Genomic DNA, 18,791 nt, shown 5'->3' on the forward strand with positions numbered 1-18,791 from the left:
CCAGCTGATCTGATGGACTCCTGACCTATGGAAACTTTGTGGTAATGAACTTTCACAGTTTTATACCCTTAAACTTGTGATCATTTGTTACAGCAGCAAAAGAAAACTAATATGGCATTGCTACACAACTCTATATTGTCAAAGTTCCTCCCATAGAACTATTGTGTATAAGTTAAACATGAAAAAATTTTAGGGGCACCTGGGTGGCTCAGTTGGTTAAGCATCGACTTCGGCTCAGGTCATGATCTTGCAGTTTGTGAGTTGGAGCCCTGTGTCAGGCTCTGTGCTAACAGCTCAGAGCCTGAAGCCTGCTTGGGATTCTGCTCCCTCTCTCTCTCTCTGTGCCCCCTTCCCCCGCTCCCCCACTCACACTCTGTCTCTCTCTCTCAAAAATAAATAAACATTTAAAAAAGTTAAAATGAAAAAATCTTAATGTTCATGTTTTTAAAGACCATTACTATGGACAAAAAAAAAAAAATTCTAGCCATATTTCTTTACGTTTTGAGTCCTTAACTTCCACAATGATAACTCCAACTTGGAATTTGGTCTCTGTCCTGGTCCTTCCTTTCTCGCCCATCTACTGTCCGGAACTAATCTGAGATCCTGCAGGCTGAGGCCACTTTCCATACCACTGACCAGCTCAGGGGTCACGGCTGATGTTTTGCCTTGGCTCTCAAAGAGGTCAGAACTTAATGCTTTCCTAGGACTTTGAATAAGAGGAAAGTCCCAAGTGAGCAAACTGAAGTCAACATCCATTTCAAAGAACTTACTGGGAACTCTCCAAAACAGAGTTTCCATCAATACAGATACATCAAAACCAATAGTCAGAGCCATAAGTAGTGGCTGACTCACCAGGATTTTCAGCAGCTAATGGAGGAGTACTTCGAGAAATGCTATAAATCCAATATTTTTCTCTGAAGAATTAATTTATGTGGAGTCCCTTTTCTAATCACTAGGTCATCACCACCCTCTACTTCCATCTCACTGCCAGTGTCAACAGCTTTCCTACTATTTAACAAAGCTGAGAGTAGTACTTTCCCAATTTTCTTAAGGCATTTAAGTACAGTATATGCAGTCTTACCAGGTCTGCTCAAAGGAATAGCACTTCTCTTTGAAACTGTTTTTTTACTGAGAACAAACTGAGGGTTGATGGGGGGTGGGAGGGAGGGGAAAGTGGGTGATGGGCATTGAGAGGGCACCTGTTGGGATGAGCACTGGGTGTTGTATGGAAACCAATTTGACAAGAAATTCCATATATTGAAAAAAAAAAAAAAAGAAACCGTTTTTTTAACTACTCCCTAGGCCAATTAAGGGCCCACAAAACAAGTTAAATATACCAAAGTAAAGATTTCTAGATTCAACAAAGAGATCAATAAATACTTAAGTGCTTTCTATGGGCAAGGCCCTGGGAAATACAAAGAAGCAAAACATAAATGGTCTTTATCTCTGCCCATAGCTTACAATGTCATTACGTATATGATAAAACTAATAATAATCCAAGACAAAGAAGTCACAAGATCTTGTGCAAAATAATGCTTCAGGGGTTCAAAGTGGGGACGACTGTGGCTGGGCTGCTCAGAAAAAGAAAGCTTTACTCAGGAGCTGAAAAAAATGCAAGGATGGCGGAGATACTTCCTCTAAGGCAGGACATTTTCTTAAAAAGAAAAATCTAGAAACTATACCTGCAAAATCTCCCTCTTAGCATACATCTCCATAAAAATTGAACAGAACCTTTTTTTTAAGGTATTTTACCTATTTAAGGTATTTTACCTAATGTTGCCTATATATTTAAGGTGTTACCTTATTTTTTTAAGGTATTTTACCTATTCACCTAAGGTATTTCTCACTCTGCCCTAAAGCTTTTCTCTTCTGTTGCTCCAAACTTCCTCCACCTCTTCTTGAATCCACACCACGCTGGCTCTTCTCTCTTCACCTGCTCCTGCCTTATTTTATTTTTTTAAAGTTTATTTATTTATTTTGAGACAAAGAGAGCATGCAAGTAGGGGAGGAGCAGAGAGACAGGGAGAGAGAGAGAGAATCCCAAGCAGGCTCCACACTGTCAGCACAGAGCCCGACATGGGGCTCAATCTTATGAACTGTGAGATCAAGACCTGAACCGAAATCAAGAGTCCAAGGCTTAACCGACTGAGCTACCCAGGAGTCCCATTTTATTGTAATTTTATGTCAGCTCCACATCCAGCATGGAGCCCAACACAGGGCTTGAACTCATGACCTTTAGATCAAGAACTGAGCTGAGATCAAGAGTTGGGCACTTAACCGACTGAGCCACACAGGGACCCCGAACAGAACTTTAAAGAAAAAAAAAAAATTGACCTTAGTTTCAAAAACAAAAGAAATTTCTGGGATTCTGAATTTAGACTAACAGCTGACTCCACAGAAATTCATTCTTTACACGGCTCTGCTGGGAGTGAAGATGACTGACATTGCTGGACGGTTCTGGCCTTCTTTGGTCATCCTCACAATCTACACCTCTACAAGCAAGAAAGAGATGACCACCCAAGGCAGTCTCCACCTGCAACTGAACCATATGGGCTGGTTGCAACTGAATTGGCTTGGGAGCCGTTCTACTCAGTGTACAAAACGGGTTACAGGCTGCTAGAAAGGTCATTTCCATTAGTTACACATTATTAATCAGGAATAGGAAGGGTCCTGGCACATGCCAACCCTAGTCCCCCTTCAATGTCTAGCAGTCTTCTGTTTTGGATGCACTCTCACCAAAAGTGCAAAAGAATGTTCATAGCAGCTATGTCCATATTAACCCCAAAGTGGAAACTATCCAAATATCTACTGACAGTTAATGGATGAATAAGCCGTGTATTCATACAATGGGACACGACAGAACAATGAGCAGGAGAAAACTGCTCCACCACCCCATGGAGGAATTTGACAAGCATAATGTTGACTGCAAGAAGCCACACACAAAAGCAAACATACTCTATGGTTTTACGTATATAAAGTTTATTAACAACAACAACAACAACAACAACAATGAGCAAAGCTAATCTATGGCAGAAGTCAGAATTGTGGTTACCCTGAGGCAGAGGGAGTTAATAACCGGGAACGACACTAATGGGACCTCTGAGGTCCTGAAAATGTGTTTCTTAGTCTGAGAAATGGTTACAAGGGAGTGATTACTTTATAAAAGCTCGCTAAGCTTTACCCTTATGATAACACTTTACTATATGAATGCTTTTTTCTATTAAAAAAAGAACCAAACTTATCCTGAAAAAATTCAAAACGGTTGTATTAAAAAGTATTATAGTAAGATAATCAAAAATTTCCCTTCACAGTTGAAGAGTTACATGTGTATTCACACCCACAACTGTTAGTTTAAATTACTCATAGAGTGACTTTGTTTTAATGTATTTAGTTAATCACATGTATACTTAGATGTGAAATAAACATGGTTCTTAGGATCTCCACCTTGCACACAGATCACTCTTAGAAGACTGAGAAAGAGAAGGAGGAGCAGGAGGAGAGGTAGAGGAAGAACAAAAATAACTTCTTCAGGCTTTTCTTTAAAACCTCTGGAAAAAAAAAAATAGGGTCACCAGAACATGTTCTAGTGCTGCATAATTATTTGTTAAAAAATTGTTACAAGGTAAGGGGCAGGGACGAGATGTCCCCAGTAACTGCGACTCTATCTAAACCACAGCCTGGCTCAGGAAATAGCAAATCTGACTGTAGGCTGATCCCAGCTGAGAGATGTAACCCAAACAAGCTACTATCTGCCCCATGTACTGGCAGCAGATATGTCGCTATCACCTATCCTGCCATTAAGTATAGAATTCCCCTCTTCATCAATAATTGTAGCATAAGTCTTCTCTTCAATTTAACACTAAGCAAAGAGAAAAGCCCCCTTTCCTGCCCTGATAGGTCAGCTCCTAGAATAAACGCATGCCATTTGGAGGTCATGGTTTCCTGATGACTGTAAAAATGGGAAGGGGAGAAGAGGTCGTCAAAGGGAGCTGCCTTCCTAAGGGAGGGACAAGATGAAGCCCCTGGGCAAAGGCTAGAGCATTGCCTCAGTTACCCTTTCAGGGAGAGCACCCGCCTACCGCCTTACCGCCTACCAATCCGGCTAGCACCTGCTAGTCCCTCGGGCCCTTCTCAGGGACTGCGGCACAACCTTGAAGATGCTGGGGGCCGCTTGGCCGGCAAACGTCAGCCTCTGGTGCTTGAGAAAGGCTTGGCGGACGCTGGCAGGGACCCTCCAGAAACTGTCACCTGTCAATCACTTGACCTAAATACACCAGCCACTGGGGGGAATCGGAGGGAGGGGGTTAGCCGGAGCATGCTCAGTAATCTGGATGACATCACTTAATCAATGCCGGGGACGGGAAGGCTGCATCAGCAGCCTCGAGCGGGCTGCCAGGAATATGTCAGCGGGGACCGGGAGGCTCCCATTAACTCGGTCCCTCCCCACGCGGCTCGCATACAAAGAGGGCACCGTCAGCTACACACGCTGGGGACAACGGGGGGTGAAAGGGCGGGGGAAAGGCTGGTTTATTTCATTTGACATACTGCTTTAAGAACTAAAACCCAATGGTATTCCCTGCCCCCACCAGCAGTCCCGGCTGCAGAAAGGGAGCCAAGTGGGGGGAAGGGAAGGGAGGAGGAAAGGAAAGGTAGGACGGGAGATCAAGCGAGGGGGGGGGGGGGGAAGGGGGGGCCCAGCCACACAAAGTAACTTCTACTCTTGGCAGACAGGGGCTATATGGATGTGCTCTGGGCCCCCTAGTCCCACAGATGTGGGCACACAGCCTACTCTCCACCCAGCGCGAAGCACATCTGAGGGTCTGCGGACACCAGGTGGGGGGTCGCCTCATTGGGGAGGGGTCAGTGCCGGGGACCACATCCAGGGTAGCTTGGGTTGAGAGGAAGCAGAAGACACACCAGGCCTCCCGGGAACACCAAGGCCACCAGTGTTCCCCACACCCCCAGCCTTCTGCACGCAGAGCAAGGTGAAACGCCGCGGGGAGCCGCGTCTACACCGCGTGGGAGCTCCGAACCAAGGCTAGGATTTTTCCAGTACCTTTTTTTCTTTTGCTTTTGCTAAGGTCGTGAGAAGAACAGGTAGTGTTCGATAAATCGAACTGATGCCTGGAACCATATATGGAGTGCAGAGATCATACTTTAAGGGGAGCCTGGGCACCCCGCTGGAGGGTAACCGAAACACCCTACCCACGCGGCGTGGCCAGGGCGGGGAACAATAGGCCCACGAGGGCCCCCACCCCGCGAACAATGGCGGCGCCGAACCCTTCCTCGCCCCCCACCTCCACTCTCGACACCTGGGCCCGCCCGCTGCCCCCAGTGGCCCCTCCACCCGCCCGGGAGCGAACTGTAGGGCGTAGGGGAGGGGGTTTCTCTTCAAGTCCACGCGAGAGGGCAGCCCTGCGGGGATGTCCGAGGGGGTGGCCGAACACCTCTGCCGTCTGGGGCGTTCGGGCGCCCAGCTGCGGCGCGAAGCAGCCGGGGAACCCACACGTCCCGGACACTTACCCCAATCACCACGGTCTCATCGCCTTTAAATTTTGGGATGAATTTGTCCCCTCGGAGAATCTCCGCTTCGTTGAGGGGCCGGAACCGGCACATCACTTTGATGCTGCATTCGGCTGGATCCGCCATCTCGGCTGGCGGCAGGGAGGGGGCGCGGGGATGGGTGGGGGGCCGGGGCTCAGTAAGACGAGGGAGGAGGCCGCGAACCGCACCGCCTGCAGCGAGGCCGCCTCCTGCAGCCTCCAACGAAGCTTCTCAGCAGGTCATCGCGAACTCGGCGGGCTGGGCGCCTCCGGCCGTTCCGAAACCGGGTAGGTTTCTATCAGCCAGCCTCCCGCCCCGCCGGCTGCAGACCTGCCTTCCCTGGCCTTGCCCTGGCCCGGCGCTGCTCCCCGGGCCCACCTGCCCGCGACCACGCGGCCGGCGGACGAGGCGATGCGCAGGGAGCGAGCCTCGCCCGGCTCAGACCTCCCGGGCTCCTGCGCGCCCAGCCATCCTGCATCAGCACCAGCGCGCTCGGCCGCCTCCCCGGCCCGCCCCTTGGCCCCGCCCACCCCCGGCTCGCCCCGGGACGGTGACGTCACTGCGGAGATCCGCCCCGCCCTCGCCCCGGCTCCGAGAGCGGGGCATCCTGGGACTTGTAGTCGCTCCTCCTCTCGGTGGAAGGACAAGGATACTTACTTGCAGTTGGGTTGGCTTTGGGGGACAGCGGTGGTACCCCAGGTGCCACTTCCAAAAGCCTGTAGGTCTGGTCTGGCTGCCCAGGTCAAGAACAGGGTAGAGGTCGTATCCAGTATTGCCAGTTAAGATCTCTAGATAAACCAGGTCTGTATCATCTCTTTACATCTGTTCATGATCTCCAAGGAGAATCCCTTATGACAATGTCCAACCGAAACGTTATGGAGCATTTTCTCTGTGCTGAACGGTTTTGTAAGAGTTGTTGGGAAATCAAGGGGGAAATGAGATTTGCCTGAATATTTGAAGCCGTTTTTCCCCAAAATGCCTGCGCATACCAGTTCACAACATATTTTGGGTCAGGGGCTGCTTTCATATCTGATGAAAGTTGGGGACACTTTCCATAACAAAAACAAAAACAAAACTTGTACACACCCACAGATTTTTCACGCTATGTCATTGGATTTGGGAACAACCAAAACCTGCCTGTGACTCCCAGGTGAAGAATCTCTCTTAATTACTACTAATTGTAGTGTAGTTTCCAGAACCTCTGCCTAATGCCTACTTAGAACCTGTAGCATGAACAGAATATATACAGGATCAAGTTCTGAAGTCCCTTGCAAAATACACCCAGAACCCCATGATCAGATTTCTGCCGACTTATTAGCCTTATCTCTTACCACTTCTCATCTTGATGTTTACACACTGACAAATACCAAACTATTTGTGGCTTCCTCCATTCACCTCTTGCTGTGCTTGCTTCTGATACTTCAAGTCATTTGCTAAGAGTCATCCATTCATGCCTATTACTAAGTAAGTATATTAAGGCTCTTACAGTAAAAAGTAAGAGAAACCCAAATGAAGTCACCATGGCAATAGGAGAATTTATCAGAAGAATCCAGATTATCTTGCTTATTTAGAAAAAAATGATTAAACAATGGAGCCAGGAAATAGGCAGGCTACCAAGACTCTCTAACTCTCTAACTGTGGTCCCTGATTCCTCTTTGTATTGCCCTCATTCTTTCTCACTCCAGATCATCCCCCCAATGCCTGGAAACCCAGCTGCCAAGAGTCTCTGGGTTTCATTCTTCAATTTCTATCATTAGATAAGGATAGATGTTTGTTCAGAGTTTTGGTTTGAAAAAAACTAGGGAAAGTCTATGATTGGCTTGAGCTCAGGTATCTACCCCTAGACCACTCAATCAGAGTCAGGAACTTTGTAAGATCTTTGAGGAATATCATGATGGGAAGGTTCCCAAAACAAGAGGGATGTCATTCCCAGAAAAAGAACATGGTGCTGGGCTGGCAAAACAATTAGATGTCCACTCCCCCTTTCCAGTGCTACCTTTTCCTCTTTGACTCAACTCAATCCTCCCTCGTTAGAAAGCCTTCCCTGACTTCCTAAACACCCACAAAGGACAGGTGGTCCTTCTTGCTGTCCTCACAATCTACTATTCACATCTCTGTCACTACACTCTCATGGGCAATGATAGCTGCCTCATCTTTATGTCTCTAGCATCTAGTGCATAGTAGGCAGCATGCTGAATAAGAAATCCAACCTAGAAGGAAGTTCTACCTGAGTAAAAATCCCAGCCCTGCCACTTACTAGATGTGGGAGGTACCCATGGCAAGGTATTCAATTCCCTTAAGACTCAATTTTAACTCTATCATTGGAATAGCGAGTCATCTCATAAAGTTTTTGAGCGAATTTTAAGAAATAAAGCTTTTAAAGAACCTAGTATGGTGCCTGACACATAGTATAAACCCTTGAATGTTTGTTGTTGTTGTTGTTGTTGTTTGCTGAGCAAATGGTGGTAAGACAGTTGTATTACTTAGTTAAATTAAGGAATACATCTGTTGCTTAAATGCAAGTTCACCTGGGAATACAGTTTTTCCACCTAGCTGAGAAGACAGACCTACAAAAATAAATTTTTATAAGCCATTATGAGCAGTACCAATTTGATTTCCTGTCCTCATGTTGCAGGATTTTTTTTTTTTTTTTTTACCACAATACCCAGGATTCATTGTCTTGCCACTTCAAAGAATGAAGAGGTGGACACAAAATGAGCGGCAGACAAAAGTTTATTAAAATATAAGATTGGAAATAAAGAATAGTAGGAGAGCTCTCTTCACAGAGAGGGGACATTGGAAAGTGAATGCCTGCTGACAATAAGCAAGGGTCCTTATTTTATAAGGTTCTGGTCACCCCACCCCTTCCCTTCCCCTTTGTTCCTTCTCAGGTTTTATCCTTATTGGCTGGATAACTCTAGGTGCTGGGTTGTCCATTCCTGATTGACTAGTTTCCATTGTATGAGGGGTGGCCAGTTCCTTGTGGGTCATAGGTTTTATGGTCTACTTATTTTTAGTCAGGCCTTTTGTCAAATTCCTGAAGGAAACCTGAGGGGGAGTTGCCTGAGGGGATTTGCTATGGTCAGACATTCCCAGCATTGTTCCAAAATATGTCTTTCCCATCCAAGGGACCATCAGTTCCTAATCTCTCTATTTTATCCTATTTTTTTCCTATCATACTCAGATGCAGTGAAAGTAGGTTTAAAAAGGCCAAAGTGCCACATTCTCATCTGTTTTCACATTAGTATTCTCAGGCTCTGGCTCAGACATCCATCATCTTTAGTGGTCAACTTCACAATATACTGGAGAGGTCAGTCCAATCCCGGGTTTCCCTGAGCCCACTAGAAGATTACCAGAATCTCACACACACTGAGAATGTCTGAGAAGTTCAGCACATGGATAATCTGGGGTGGAGAGACCTGTGTGTCCACGGGTTCACTCTTCATGCATCCATTCATCTATCTATTCATGAACTATTAACTAAGTGAATCACATTTGTTGTCACTATAAATATAAATTTAGGTTTATTAAATGAGCTCTTTCCGAGAGGATTAATAAAGACCTCCCCCCACCCTTGCCCACTGCAACTTGAGGGGAAGTCACCAAATAAGTCATAATCCACAGAAAACTTAGAAACAAGTCAGAGTACCCTGGGTGGACCGCTCAGTGGTGGCTAAGAAGGTTTAATCAAGGAGATGGGGGTGGGGAAAAGGAGATGGACTAGGTAAGATCGAGAAATCCTTGGGGCGCCTGGGTGGCTCAGTTGGTAAGGCATCCGACTTCAGCTCAGGTCACGATCTTGCTGTTGTGAGCTCAGCTCCTGCATCGGGCTCTGTGCTGATAGCTCAGAACCTGGAGCCTGCTTCAGATTCTGTGTCACCCTCTCTCTCTGCCCCTCCCATGCTCACGCTCTGTCTCTCAATAATAAATAAATGTTAAAAAATTAAAAAAAAAAAGGATTAACAAGCCCTAGGAAAAGTTTATAATTAGCCTGGGTTTAAAAAAATTAAAGAGACACCCAAGCACAGAAAACAAAGGAGAAAATAGATAAATTGAACAACATCAAAACGATAAACTTTTATGCATCAAAGGATAGTGAGTAAAAAGGCAATTCATAGAATTGAAGAAAATATTTGCAAATCATATACTGATTAAGGATATCCAGAATATATAAAGAACTCCTACAAATCAACAATAAAAGAAAATCTGATTTTAAAATGGTCAAAGGACTTGAATAGAAATTTCTCCAGAGACACAAATGGCCAATTAGCCCATGAAAAGATGCTCAACCTCACTCATCATTACAGAAATGCAAATCAACACCACAATGAGCTACCCCTTCACATCCATTAGAAAGGCTATTATAAAACAACAAAAACAAAAACAGAAAATCAGTGTCGAAGAGATGTGAGGTTGAACCCTTTGTGCACTGCTGGTGGGAACATAAAATGGTGCAAATATTATGAAACACAGTCTTATGGCTCCTCAAAAAATTAAAAATAGACTAACATACAACCCAGCAACTCCACCTCTGCATATATCCTCCAAAGAATTGAAATCAGGGACTCATATTCCTATACCCATGCTCATGGCAGCATTATTTTCAATAGCTAAAATGTGGAAGCAACCCAAGCGTACACCTGTGGATGAATGGGTAAACAAAATGTGGCATATCCATACAACAGGGTATTATTTAGCCTTAAAAATAAATTCCAGCATATGCTACAACATGTATGAACCTTAAGGACATTATGTTAAGTGAAAGAAGCCAGTCACAAGAAGGCAAATACTATACCATGCCAGTTATATGAGGTACTTAGAGTATTCAGATTCACAGAGAAAGTGGAAAGGCAGCTGCCAGGGACTTGAGGGAGGGGAGAATGGGGAGTTATTATTGAATGAGTATGGGGTTTTAGTTTGGGAATGTAAAAAAATGTTCTGGAGATTGATGGTGGTGATGATTGCATAATGATGTGAATGTATTTAATACCACTGACTGTATACTTTAAAATGGTTAAGACTGTGGGACGCCTGGGTGGCTCAGTCAGTTAAGCATCCGACTTTGGCTCAGGTCATGATCTCATAGTTCTTGAGTTCAAGCCCTACATCTGGGCTCTGTGCTGACAGCTCAGAGCCCAGAACCTGTTTCAGATTCTGTGTCTCCCTCTCTCTCTGTCCCTCCCCTGCTCATACTCTGTCTCTCAAAAATAAATAAACATTAAAAAAATTAAAAATTATTAAGACTGCAAATTTTATGCTATGAAATATAAAATAAATTCTGTTATTGTGGTATATTTTGCCACAATTTTTAAAAGATAGAAACCCTTGTGCACTGTTGATAGGAATGAAAATTGGTTCAGCTACTATGGAAAAGAGTATGGCAGTTCTTCAAAAAAATTAAAAATAGAAATACCATATGATCCAGCAATCCCACTTCTGGGTATTTACCCAAAGGAAATTACATCACGGTTTTAAAAAGATATATGTACTTCTATGTTCATTGCAGCATTATTTATAATAGACAATAAATGGAAACAACCCAATTTGTCCATCAACAGGTGAATGGATAAAGAAGATATATATGTATGCACACACACACACACACACACACACACACACACACACACACACACACAACTGAGGGAATATTAGTCAGTCATAAAAAAGAAAATATTGCCATTTGCAACATGAATGGACTTTGATGGCATTATGCCAAGTGAAATAAGTCAGATAGAGAGTGATAGGTACTGTATGATCTCACTTATATGTGGAATCTAAACGAACAAACAAACAAAATGAACTCAGAGACACAGCAAACAGTTTGGTGGTTGCTGGAGGGTGGGGGGGTGGGGAATTGGAGGAAAGGGGGGGTCACAAGGTACAAATTTTGAGTTATAAGATAAATAAGTCCTAGGGATGTAATGTATACCATGGTCTGATGGTTAACAAGACTCTATTGCATATTTGAAAGTTGCTGAGAGTAAAGCTCTCGTCACAAGAAAAAAATCTGTCACTATGTATGGGGACAGACATTAACTAAACTTATGGTAGTGATCATTTCACAATATATACATATATCAAATCATTCTGTGTACATCTGGAATACAATGTTATGTGTCAATGGTATCTCAATTTGTAAAAATATGTAACCTTGAGGTGCATCTGGGTGGCTCAGTTGGTTAAACATCCGACTCTTGATTTTGGCTCAGGTCATGATTTCATGGTTCATGAGCACCACATCAGACTCTGCACTGACAACTTGGAGCCTGCTTGGGATTCTCTCTCTCTCTCTCTCTCTCTCTCTCTCTGCTCCTCCCCCACCCCATGCCCCTGTGTTCTCTCTCTCTCTCAAAATAAATAAACATTTATAAAAACATTAAAAATACATAACACTGAAAAAAACAAGGAATTGAATTTTAAAAACCTTTCTGAACAGCTCTAGCCAACAGGGTTCTCTGCTTTGGCACCTGGGCACTTCCTGCCTTGTAATGACATTCCTACTGTTGCCTGGTACTGTTCTCTAGCTCTTTCCTTTTCACACTTCTTTCTGCTAAATGTCTTATGTGTATGTCTGGCTCCTGTATCTATGCTGTGGGGATCATGTATTATTTACATGCTCGACAGATATTTTCTCAATGATCAATCAATCCATGTCCTTCATGATCATGATAATGGCAAGGACAAATGAATGAATACATAAACCTGAAAATAAATTGCATTGTAGCTGGAGCCTTGGGCTCAGGACCTACATTTTTCATTCCTGTTCTGCTGCTAAAGAGTTCTGTGACTATTGAAAATGTATTCATCTTCTCTGAATGATTTTTTTTATCCCATCTGTTGAAATGGCACTAAAAATATTATCTATTCTAGATAAGTGAGAATTGAAAAGGAGATCTGTGAGAAAATGGTTCGGAAATAAAGTCTGGGAGAGAGTGTGAAGAGATTGGAGGAATCACCCTTCCCAAGAAAACATGAGAAAAAGAAAGAAAAGGCATATATTAATATAAAGTTAATTATTTCAGGACTCGGCATAATGCCAGGCACAGAGTAGCAACTCAATAAATGTCTTTCATGCATTCATACATTATTCATTCACTCATTCAAAAATATGAATTTTCCATCACAGAGATGAATCCTTGAGGACCCTAGTGGACAAATCTGTTGCCTAAAGGAATGATCAAGTCCTGGTGCTCTGATTTTGGCTCCTGCTTAAATTAACAGGTGTGGTATGCTTTTCCAGGACAGCACCCACTGCACTCCTCTCTTTCCTGAGCCAGCAAGGCCTTCTTGAAGCAGGGTCCTTGGAAGGCAGTTAGCACAGGGTAAGAGCCTCAAACAGACCCTAAGTGCCCCCGTCAAAATTTCATCCAAAGTTTCCGCCAGCAACACCTGCATGGCCCTAAAATGTCCCTGCTGAGATGAAACAGACAATGGAGAACTATCTGGATCATTCAGGCAACAATGAACAGGCTCACTTTGACTTGCTTGAGCCTGGTAGAAATCAAGGCCAAAGCACTGAATTCTCCCCTATACCCGCATTCTCTCCTGAGTTATCAGAATCATTTTCTGAGTACATTGCTTCTCTCTATTTAGCTCACTCCTAGAGTCCCAATACCAGTCTCTACTGCCAGTAAGAAGTGTAAATTGAAGCAATTATCTGGATTGTTCAAGGAAAAAAAGCTTCAGAAATTCTTCTGCCTGAGTGATCTAGGTAATTGCTTCAATTTTCACATCAGCTCCCTGTCTTCAGCAGTCACTGGAATAGCCATTTAACTCAAACCCTGGGGTCTTTAGGTCCCTGTATGGGTTTAATCATTTCTGATTGCCCAGGCCTGGCTTCATTCCTATAAGCACAAAAAATATCTGGCCCTAGTGAAGATTAAAAACCAAACGAACAGATGAAAATATTTTTTAAAGAAATTGAAAAATCCCTTTAAAACTTGTAAAAATCACCTCTGGCCATAGACTAGAAAATCTGGATGTCTTTTAAGATTTGGCACCTCAGTTCAAGATGTCCAGGTAATTCAGCTCAGTAGGGAAGAAGCAAAGATTGTCATCTCCCTTTAACATGACATTAGCCGATCTGAGGGAGAAAGCCAGTTCTCTGTCTAACTGACACATCAACTGAGATTCATTTTACTAGATTAGACTTTTAGTATTAATCCACGCAGAAAAAAAATTCAGGGCTCTGGACAAATAAGATGCAGAGCCACTTACCTTAAGGAGGGAGAGGAGATGAGAGAGAAAAGCCAAACTCTGTGCCTCCAGGGTGGGAGTGGGGGGCACCACGACTGAGCGCTGGCCATCACTGGGTGGGATGCGGGCAGCAGGCACCAGGCCCTCGTTAAGGAGCCAAGCCACAGGAGGTGAGGGCATGAACCCCCTGCCCTTCTCGGAACCACCTTAGCACAATCCCAGTGTGACCTAGGAATCAGTAACTTCCTCGTCTTCCAGCAACTGTGTCTAAGTCCATTCAAGCATCTTCTGGAGACAGAATTCCACATTGATAGTTCCCCTGAAACACCGACTCCTGGGAAAACATTAAGAAGTAATGTAAACTTTATTTAAAGTGCCCCAGGAATCACGGATGAGGGATTTCTATTGCACACCCCACAGTGAACTACTTAAAAATCACGAGAGACTTCCTATCTCCAAAGTCCCAATCCCACTGTGCACCACAAAAGGTCTCTTTTCCTCCCCCATGGCTCTTCTCTCCTGGTGCTCACTTCCCTTGCCCTGTTTGTCCCCAATGCAGAGCTAATCCATGGTGTTCCAGCTCTGTCCCAGGCTTGTAACTCCAAACCCATCTCTATGCGCAGCTAACTACAGGGGACTCCTCTAACCAGAAGCTCCATCCTCCTCAGACACTGTGGGAAAGAAGAATAAGTATAAACACGTTCTATTGCCCACAATGAAGAAACACAGCAGCAACCTCAGCAATCAATTTCTAGGAAATACATTAACAACAACTGAAATTTTCAAGGTTGATGTAGTTCCTTATAGAGGTTCTCCTTTACTTATTTTTTTTTAAGTTTATTTATTTTGAGAGAGAGAGAGCACGCACAGAGGAGGGGCAGAGAGAGAAGGAGATAAAATGTTTGAGAAGAAGGACAGAAAGAATCCCAGCAGGCTCTGCACGGTCAGCACAGAGCCCCACTTGGGGCTTGAACTCACGAGTGGCAAGATCATGATGTGAGCCACAATCGAGAGTCAGATGCTTAACCTACTGAGCCACCCAGGTGTCCCTCTCCTTTACTTTTTGAAGCAGTAAATGAGATGGGGTGTTTTTCAACAAAAGTCAAAGAAAAGTACCCAAAGACAAGAAGCCTTTTTTCAACAATTGTATTAGTTATCTATTGCTGTGTAGCAAATTACCCTAACACCTAGTAGCTTAAAACAATACTTTGTTGTTTCACAGTGAATCAGGAACCTGGGCATCACTTACCTGAGCTCTGTGGCCCCTGTTCTCTAATGTAACCAGGGCTGTAACCATCTTAAGTCTCAAAAGGGGAAGGATCCACTTCCAAGCTTGCTCTTGTGGTTTTTGGTAGGATTCCATTCCTCACTGATCATTGGCCGGTGGCTAACCTCAGCTCCTTGTCACATAAGCCCCCCAAGAGCAACAGACATCAACCAAGCAAGTGAGAGAGAGAGAGAGAGAGAGAGAGAGAGAGAGAGAAAGGTAGATATCATAGTTTTTTACAGCTTAATCTTATCCATCCATTTTTGTCACATCCCATTGATTAGATGCAAATCACTGGTCCAGCACACTTTCAAAAGGAGGGTATTTCACTAATGAATAGCAGCAGGCATGGATCTTAGAAGATCCATCTTAGAAGGCTTAAAACCAATAGATGAATTAACTGTCACTTACTGATCACTTATACCTAAATAGGGGAGACAGTAGAATCAAGCAATACAACTTTGGAAGCAGACCCTTCTCTCAAAGAGCTTAAGTCCAGTTGGGAGGTAAGATATATAGTGATTAAAAGAGAAATAACAACCATTACAAGCAAAACAACAACAACAACAACAAAACAAAAACCAAACCAAAAAACCAAAAACCTAAGGTGGCTATCATTAAAGGAAAAAAGAATATATTGAACTCCATAAAAATACAAAATCCTATACGTCAAACGTCATACGTAATAATAAAATAAAACAATCCACTAAAGAAGGTTTTTGCGGCATATATGACAGAGTTGATATCTTTAATAAAGATATCTTACAAATCAATATGACAGTTGTAATGCACAATAGAAAAACTAGCCCAGAGCATAAAAACTCATATACAAAAGAATTACAAATTATCCTTAAATTCATAAAAAACAATTCTGCCTCATTAGTAACCAAAGGAATGTCTGCTACATTGGCAAAGTTACAAAGAATAATAATCCCTAATGTTGTAATATATACAGGGAAGGCAACCTTCTCTTACCCTACTGGTAGGAAGGTAGATGTGTATAATTTTTCTGGGAGGGCAACATGAATCAAACCCTGAAAAGCATACAGGTACAGACTTACTGCTGAAAGTAATAGAGATCAGACATGTAAGCACTTGCACTTTCAAGGAAACAGGGAATGCAAAGTTGAATGAAGATTATCTGAGGACTAAAATTGGAAAGTGGTTTATGCCAAATTACTGAGAGCCTTGGACAACAGATCATGGTGTCTGGGTGGTGTTCAACAGGTAGCAGGAAGTCACTGGAACTTTTTATAGGGGTGATGTAAAGAAAGAAGAGTTCTATGCCCAGTTAGAAACATCAATGAGAGGGGCACCTGGGTGGCTCAGTCAGTTAAGTGTTTGACTCTTGGTATCAGCTCAGGTCATGATCTCACGGCTTGTGGGATCAAGCCCTGCATCAAGTCTCACATCACACTGATAGCACAGAGCCTGCTTGGGATTCTTTCTCTCCCTCTCTCTCTCTGCTCCTCCCCCCCCCCTTGCTTGTTCTGTTTCTCATAAAATAAATAAATAAAGTTAAAAAAAAAAAAAAGGAGACATCAATGAATACAAATCCAGGGGCAGAATTGGATAGACTCATCATGAGATCTCTGATCCTCCCCCTTTAGCTTCACTGTCCAGCAGAGCCAAACAGATAGCCCTTCTTATTGAACAGAGACTTGAATAAATAGCTCCAGCCTTTTGGTCTCCTTTGATCTCTGACGTTTGAGGCCTATCAGCATGAGCCAGAGGGAGGGAAATATCACATCCCACCAGGGATGGAACTGGACACACCACAAATGGCAGCAATGGAAGTGCATAATCCAGAGTATGTTACGTAGGATTTCTTGGGTTGCAAGCAACAGAAATCTACCTGAGCTCTCTTAGGCCAAAGCAGAAAGGAAGTTAACTATAATTATTGAAGAAATAATGCTGAACTGCAACTGAGCTCAGAAACTGGAATCAAAGACTCAAATATTGTAATGTTTCTCTGTCTTGTCTTTGCTTCTTCTGGGCACACGCCTTCGTCCTTCTCTCTTTGTGTATGGGGTTCCTATATCACAGAATAGTCAGCTCTGCCAGCTCAAAAGTTTGTATATCCAACAAGTTGGACAATTATGAAAGCTCTGTCTCTCTCAGCCCCAATTTCGGTCTTTGGGGAAGGACTTCTATGGGCTCAGCTCAGGTAAATTTCCTCTGTTGGACAAATCAACGCTACCCAAGCGCAATGCCGGGTTCAACAATCATGTTTTTTTTTTTTAATTTTTAATGTTTATTTATTGTTGAGAGAGAGAGGAGAAAGAGAGACAGAGCATGAGCAGGGGAGGGGCAGAGTGAGAGAGGGACACAGAATCCAAAGCAGGCTCCAGGCTCTGAGCTGTCAGCACAGAGCCCAATGCAGAGCTTGAACTCACAAGCCATGAGATCATGACCTGAGCCAAATTCAGACGCTTAACCAACTGAGCCACCCAGGTGCCCCTCAACAATCATGTTCATCAGAAGTAATCCCTTAACCAAGTTGGCTGGGGTTGGGGAGGGTGGGTGGGAAGGTCCTACAGAAGCACTGGAAAAACACCAGGGTATTGGTATCAATGGAACTTAGAAAGTAACTTGGAGGCCATGAGAAAGACATCATCTTTCCCCTACAGAATTCTTCCCCAAATGGTTGTTGATACAGCAATATTCAATACTGTATGCCTTCCATAATATCGCTCATTTCAGATTCAATTCTACCAGCCAAACACCCCCGCTTTCTGTTCTTCTCTGCCAACTTCTCTCTCTCTCTCTCTCTCTCTCTCTCTCTCTCTCTCTCACAAACACACACAGAGACAGACAGAGAGATGGAGAGATTACCTAATGTCAGTAAAATCCAGATCTAATACAGCCCTGATATGGCTGCCAGTCAGCCTGCCACCATCACCCTCTCCTTTGGGAAGCCAACTGACTCACTTGGTCTAGCTACCCTGTGGATGACATCAAGGTGGCTTTATTTTTCCCTTAAATGGCCCATTTCCTTTTGAGAGGAGATAAATTGAATTATAGAGAATTAACTGGATAAGACATTTTAAACTGACCCAGAAAAGATATGAATTTGATATAGTGCTTAAAACACCCAACCCTGAAAACGTCCAGGCTCTGCTAGTATAAACACATAGTTGTGAGCAGAGTAATAGCCTGAATCCATTTGGCAAATGATTCCCCAGCCCCATTTGAAGGACTTCTTATTCCTACAATACATGTGTTGGCAATATTCGGATTTTTAATTCTGATTAATGAAAGTAAAAATGAAATGAGGTTCTGCTGTTTCTTTGTCCACTTTTACTGGCAGTCATCTGGCCACCTCAGCAAAATACTAGCATCAAAACTTAAATCCTAGGGCCCATTTTACTCTATTTAATCCATATTATAAACCCTCAGTTATATATGCATATATTTATGTTTTTTAATGTTTATTTCTGAGACAGAGAGAGACAGAGCCTGAGTGGGGGAGCGGCAGAGAGAGAGGGAGACACAGAATCTGAAGCAGCTCCAGGCTCTGAGCTGTCAGCACAGAGCCCGACGTGGGGCTCCAACTCACAAACCATGAGATCATGACCTGAGCCAAAGTCGGATGCTCAACCGACTGAGCCACCCAGGCGCCCCTGTATATATTTATGTTTTTACACACATACGTATATATACTATATATATGTGCTGAAGATCTTTGTTCTAGTGTTTGAAAAATTTATTCATTTGCTTATTCATTTCATAGCTATGCACAGACACTCATTCACTTCACAAATATTTATAAAATACTCACTAA

The 18,791-nt window shown here is 43.5% G+C and overlaps 1 protein-coding gene across 1 annotated transcript in view; it reads right to left on the reverse strand.

Moving 5' to 3' along the window:
* Positions 1-6,078, reverse strand: part of KIF5C (kinesin family member 5C) — a 164,598-nt gene extending 158,520 nt beyond the window's left edge. Inside the window, exon 1 of the mRNA XM_060626442.3 lies at positions 5,524-6,078. Within this exon, the coding sequence (XP_060482425.1) occupies positions 5,524-5,649 (126 nt within the window). The 5' untranslated portion in view covers positions 5,650-6,078. The remainder of the gene's footprint in view (positions 1-5,523) is intronic.
* Between the last annotated feature and the right edge of the window lie 12,713 nt (positions 6,079-18,791).

This window comes from Panthera onca, chromosome C1 (genome assembly GCF_046562875.1).
Source record: "Panthera onca isolate mPanOnc1 chromosome C1, mPanOnc1 haplotype 2, whole genome shotgun sequence".
NCBI classification, from domain to species: Eukaryota; Metazoa; Chordata; class Mammalia; order Carnivora; family Felidae; genus Panthera; species Panthera onca.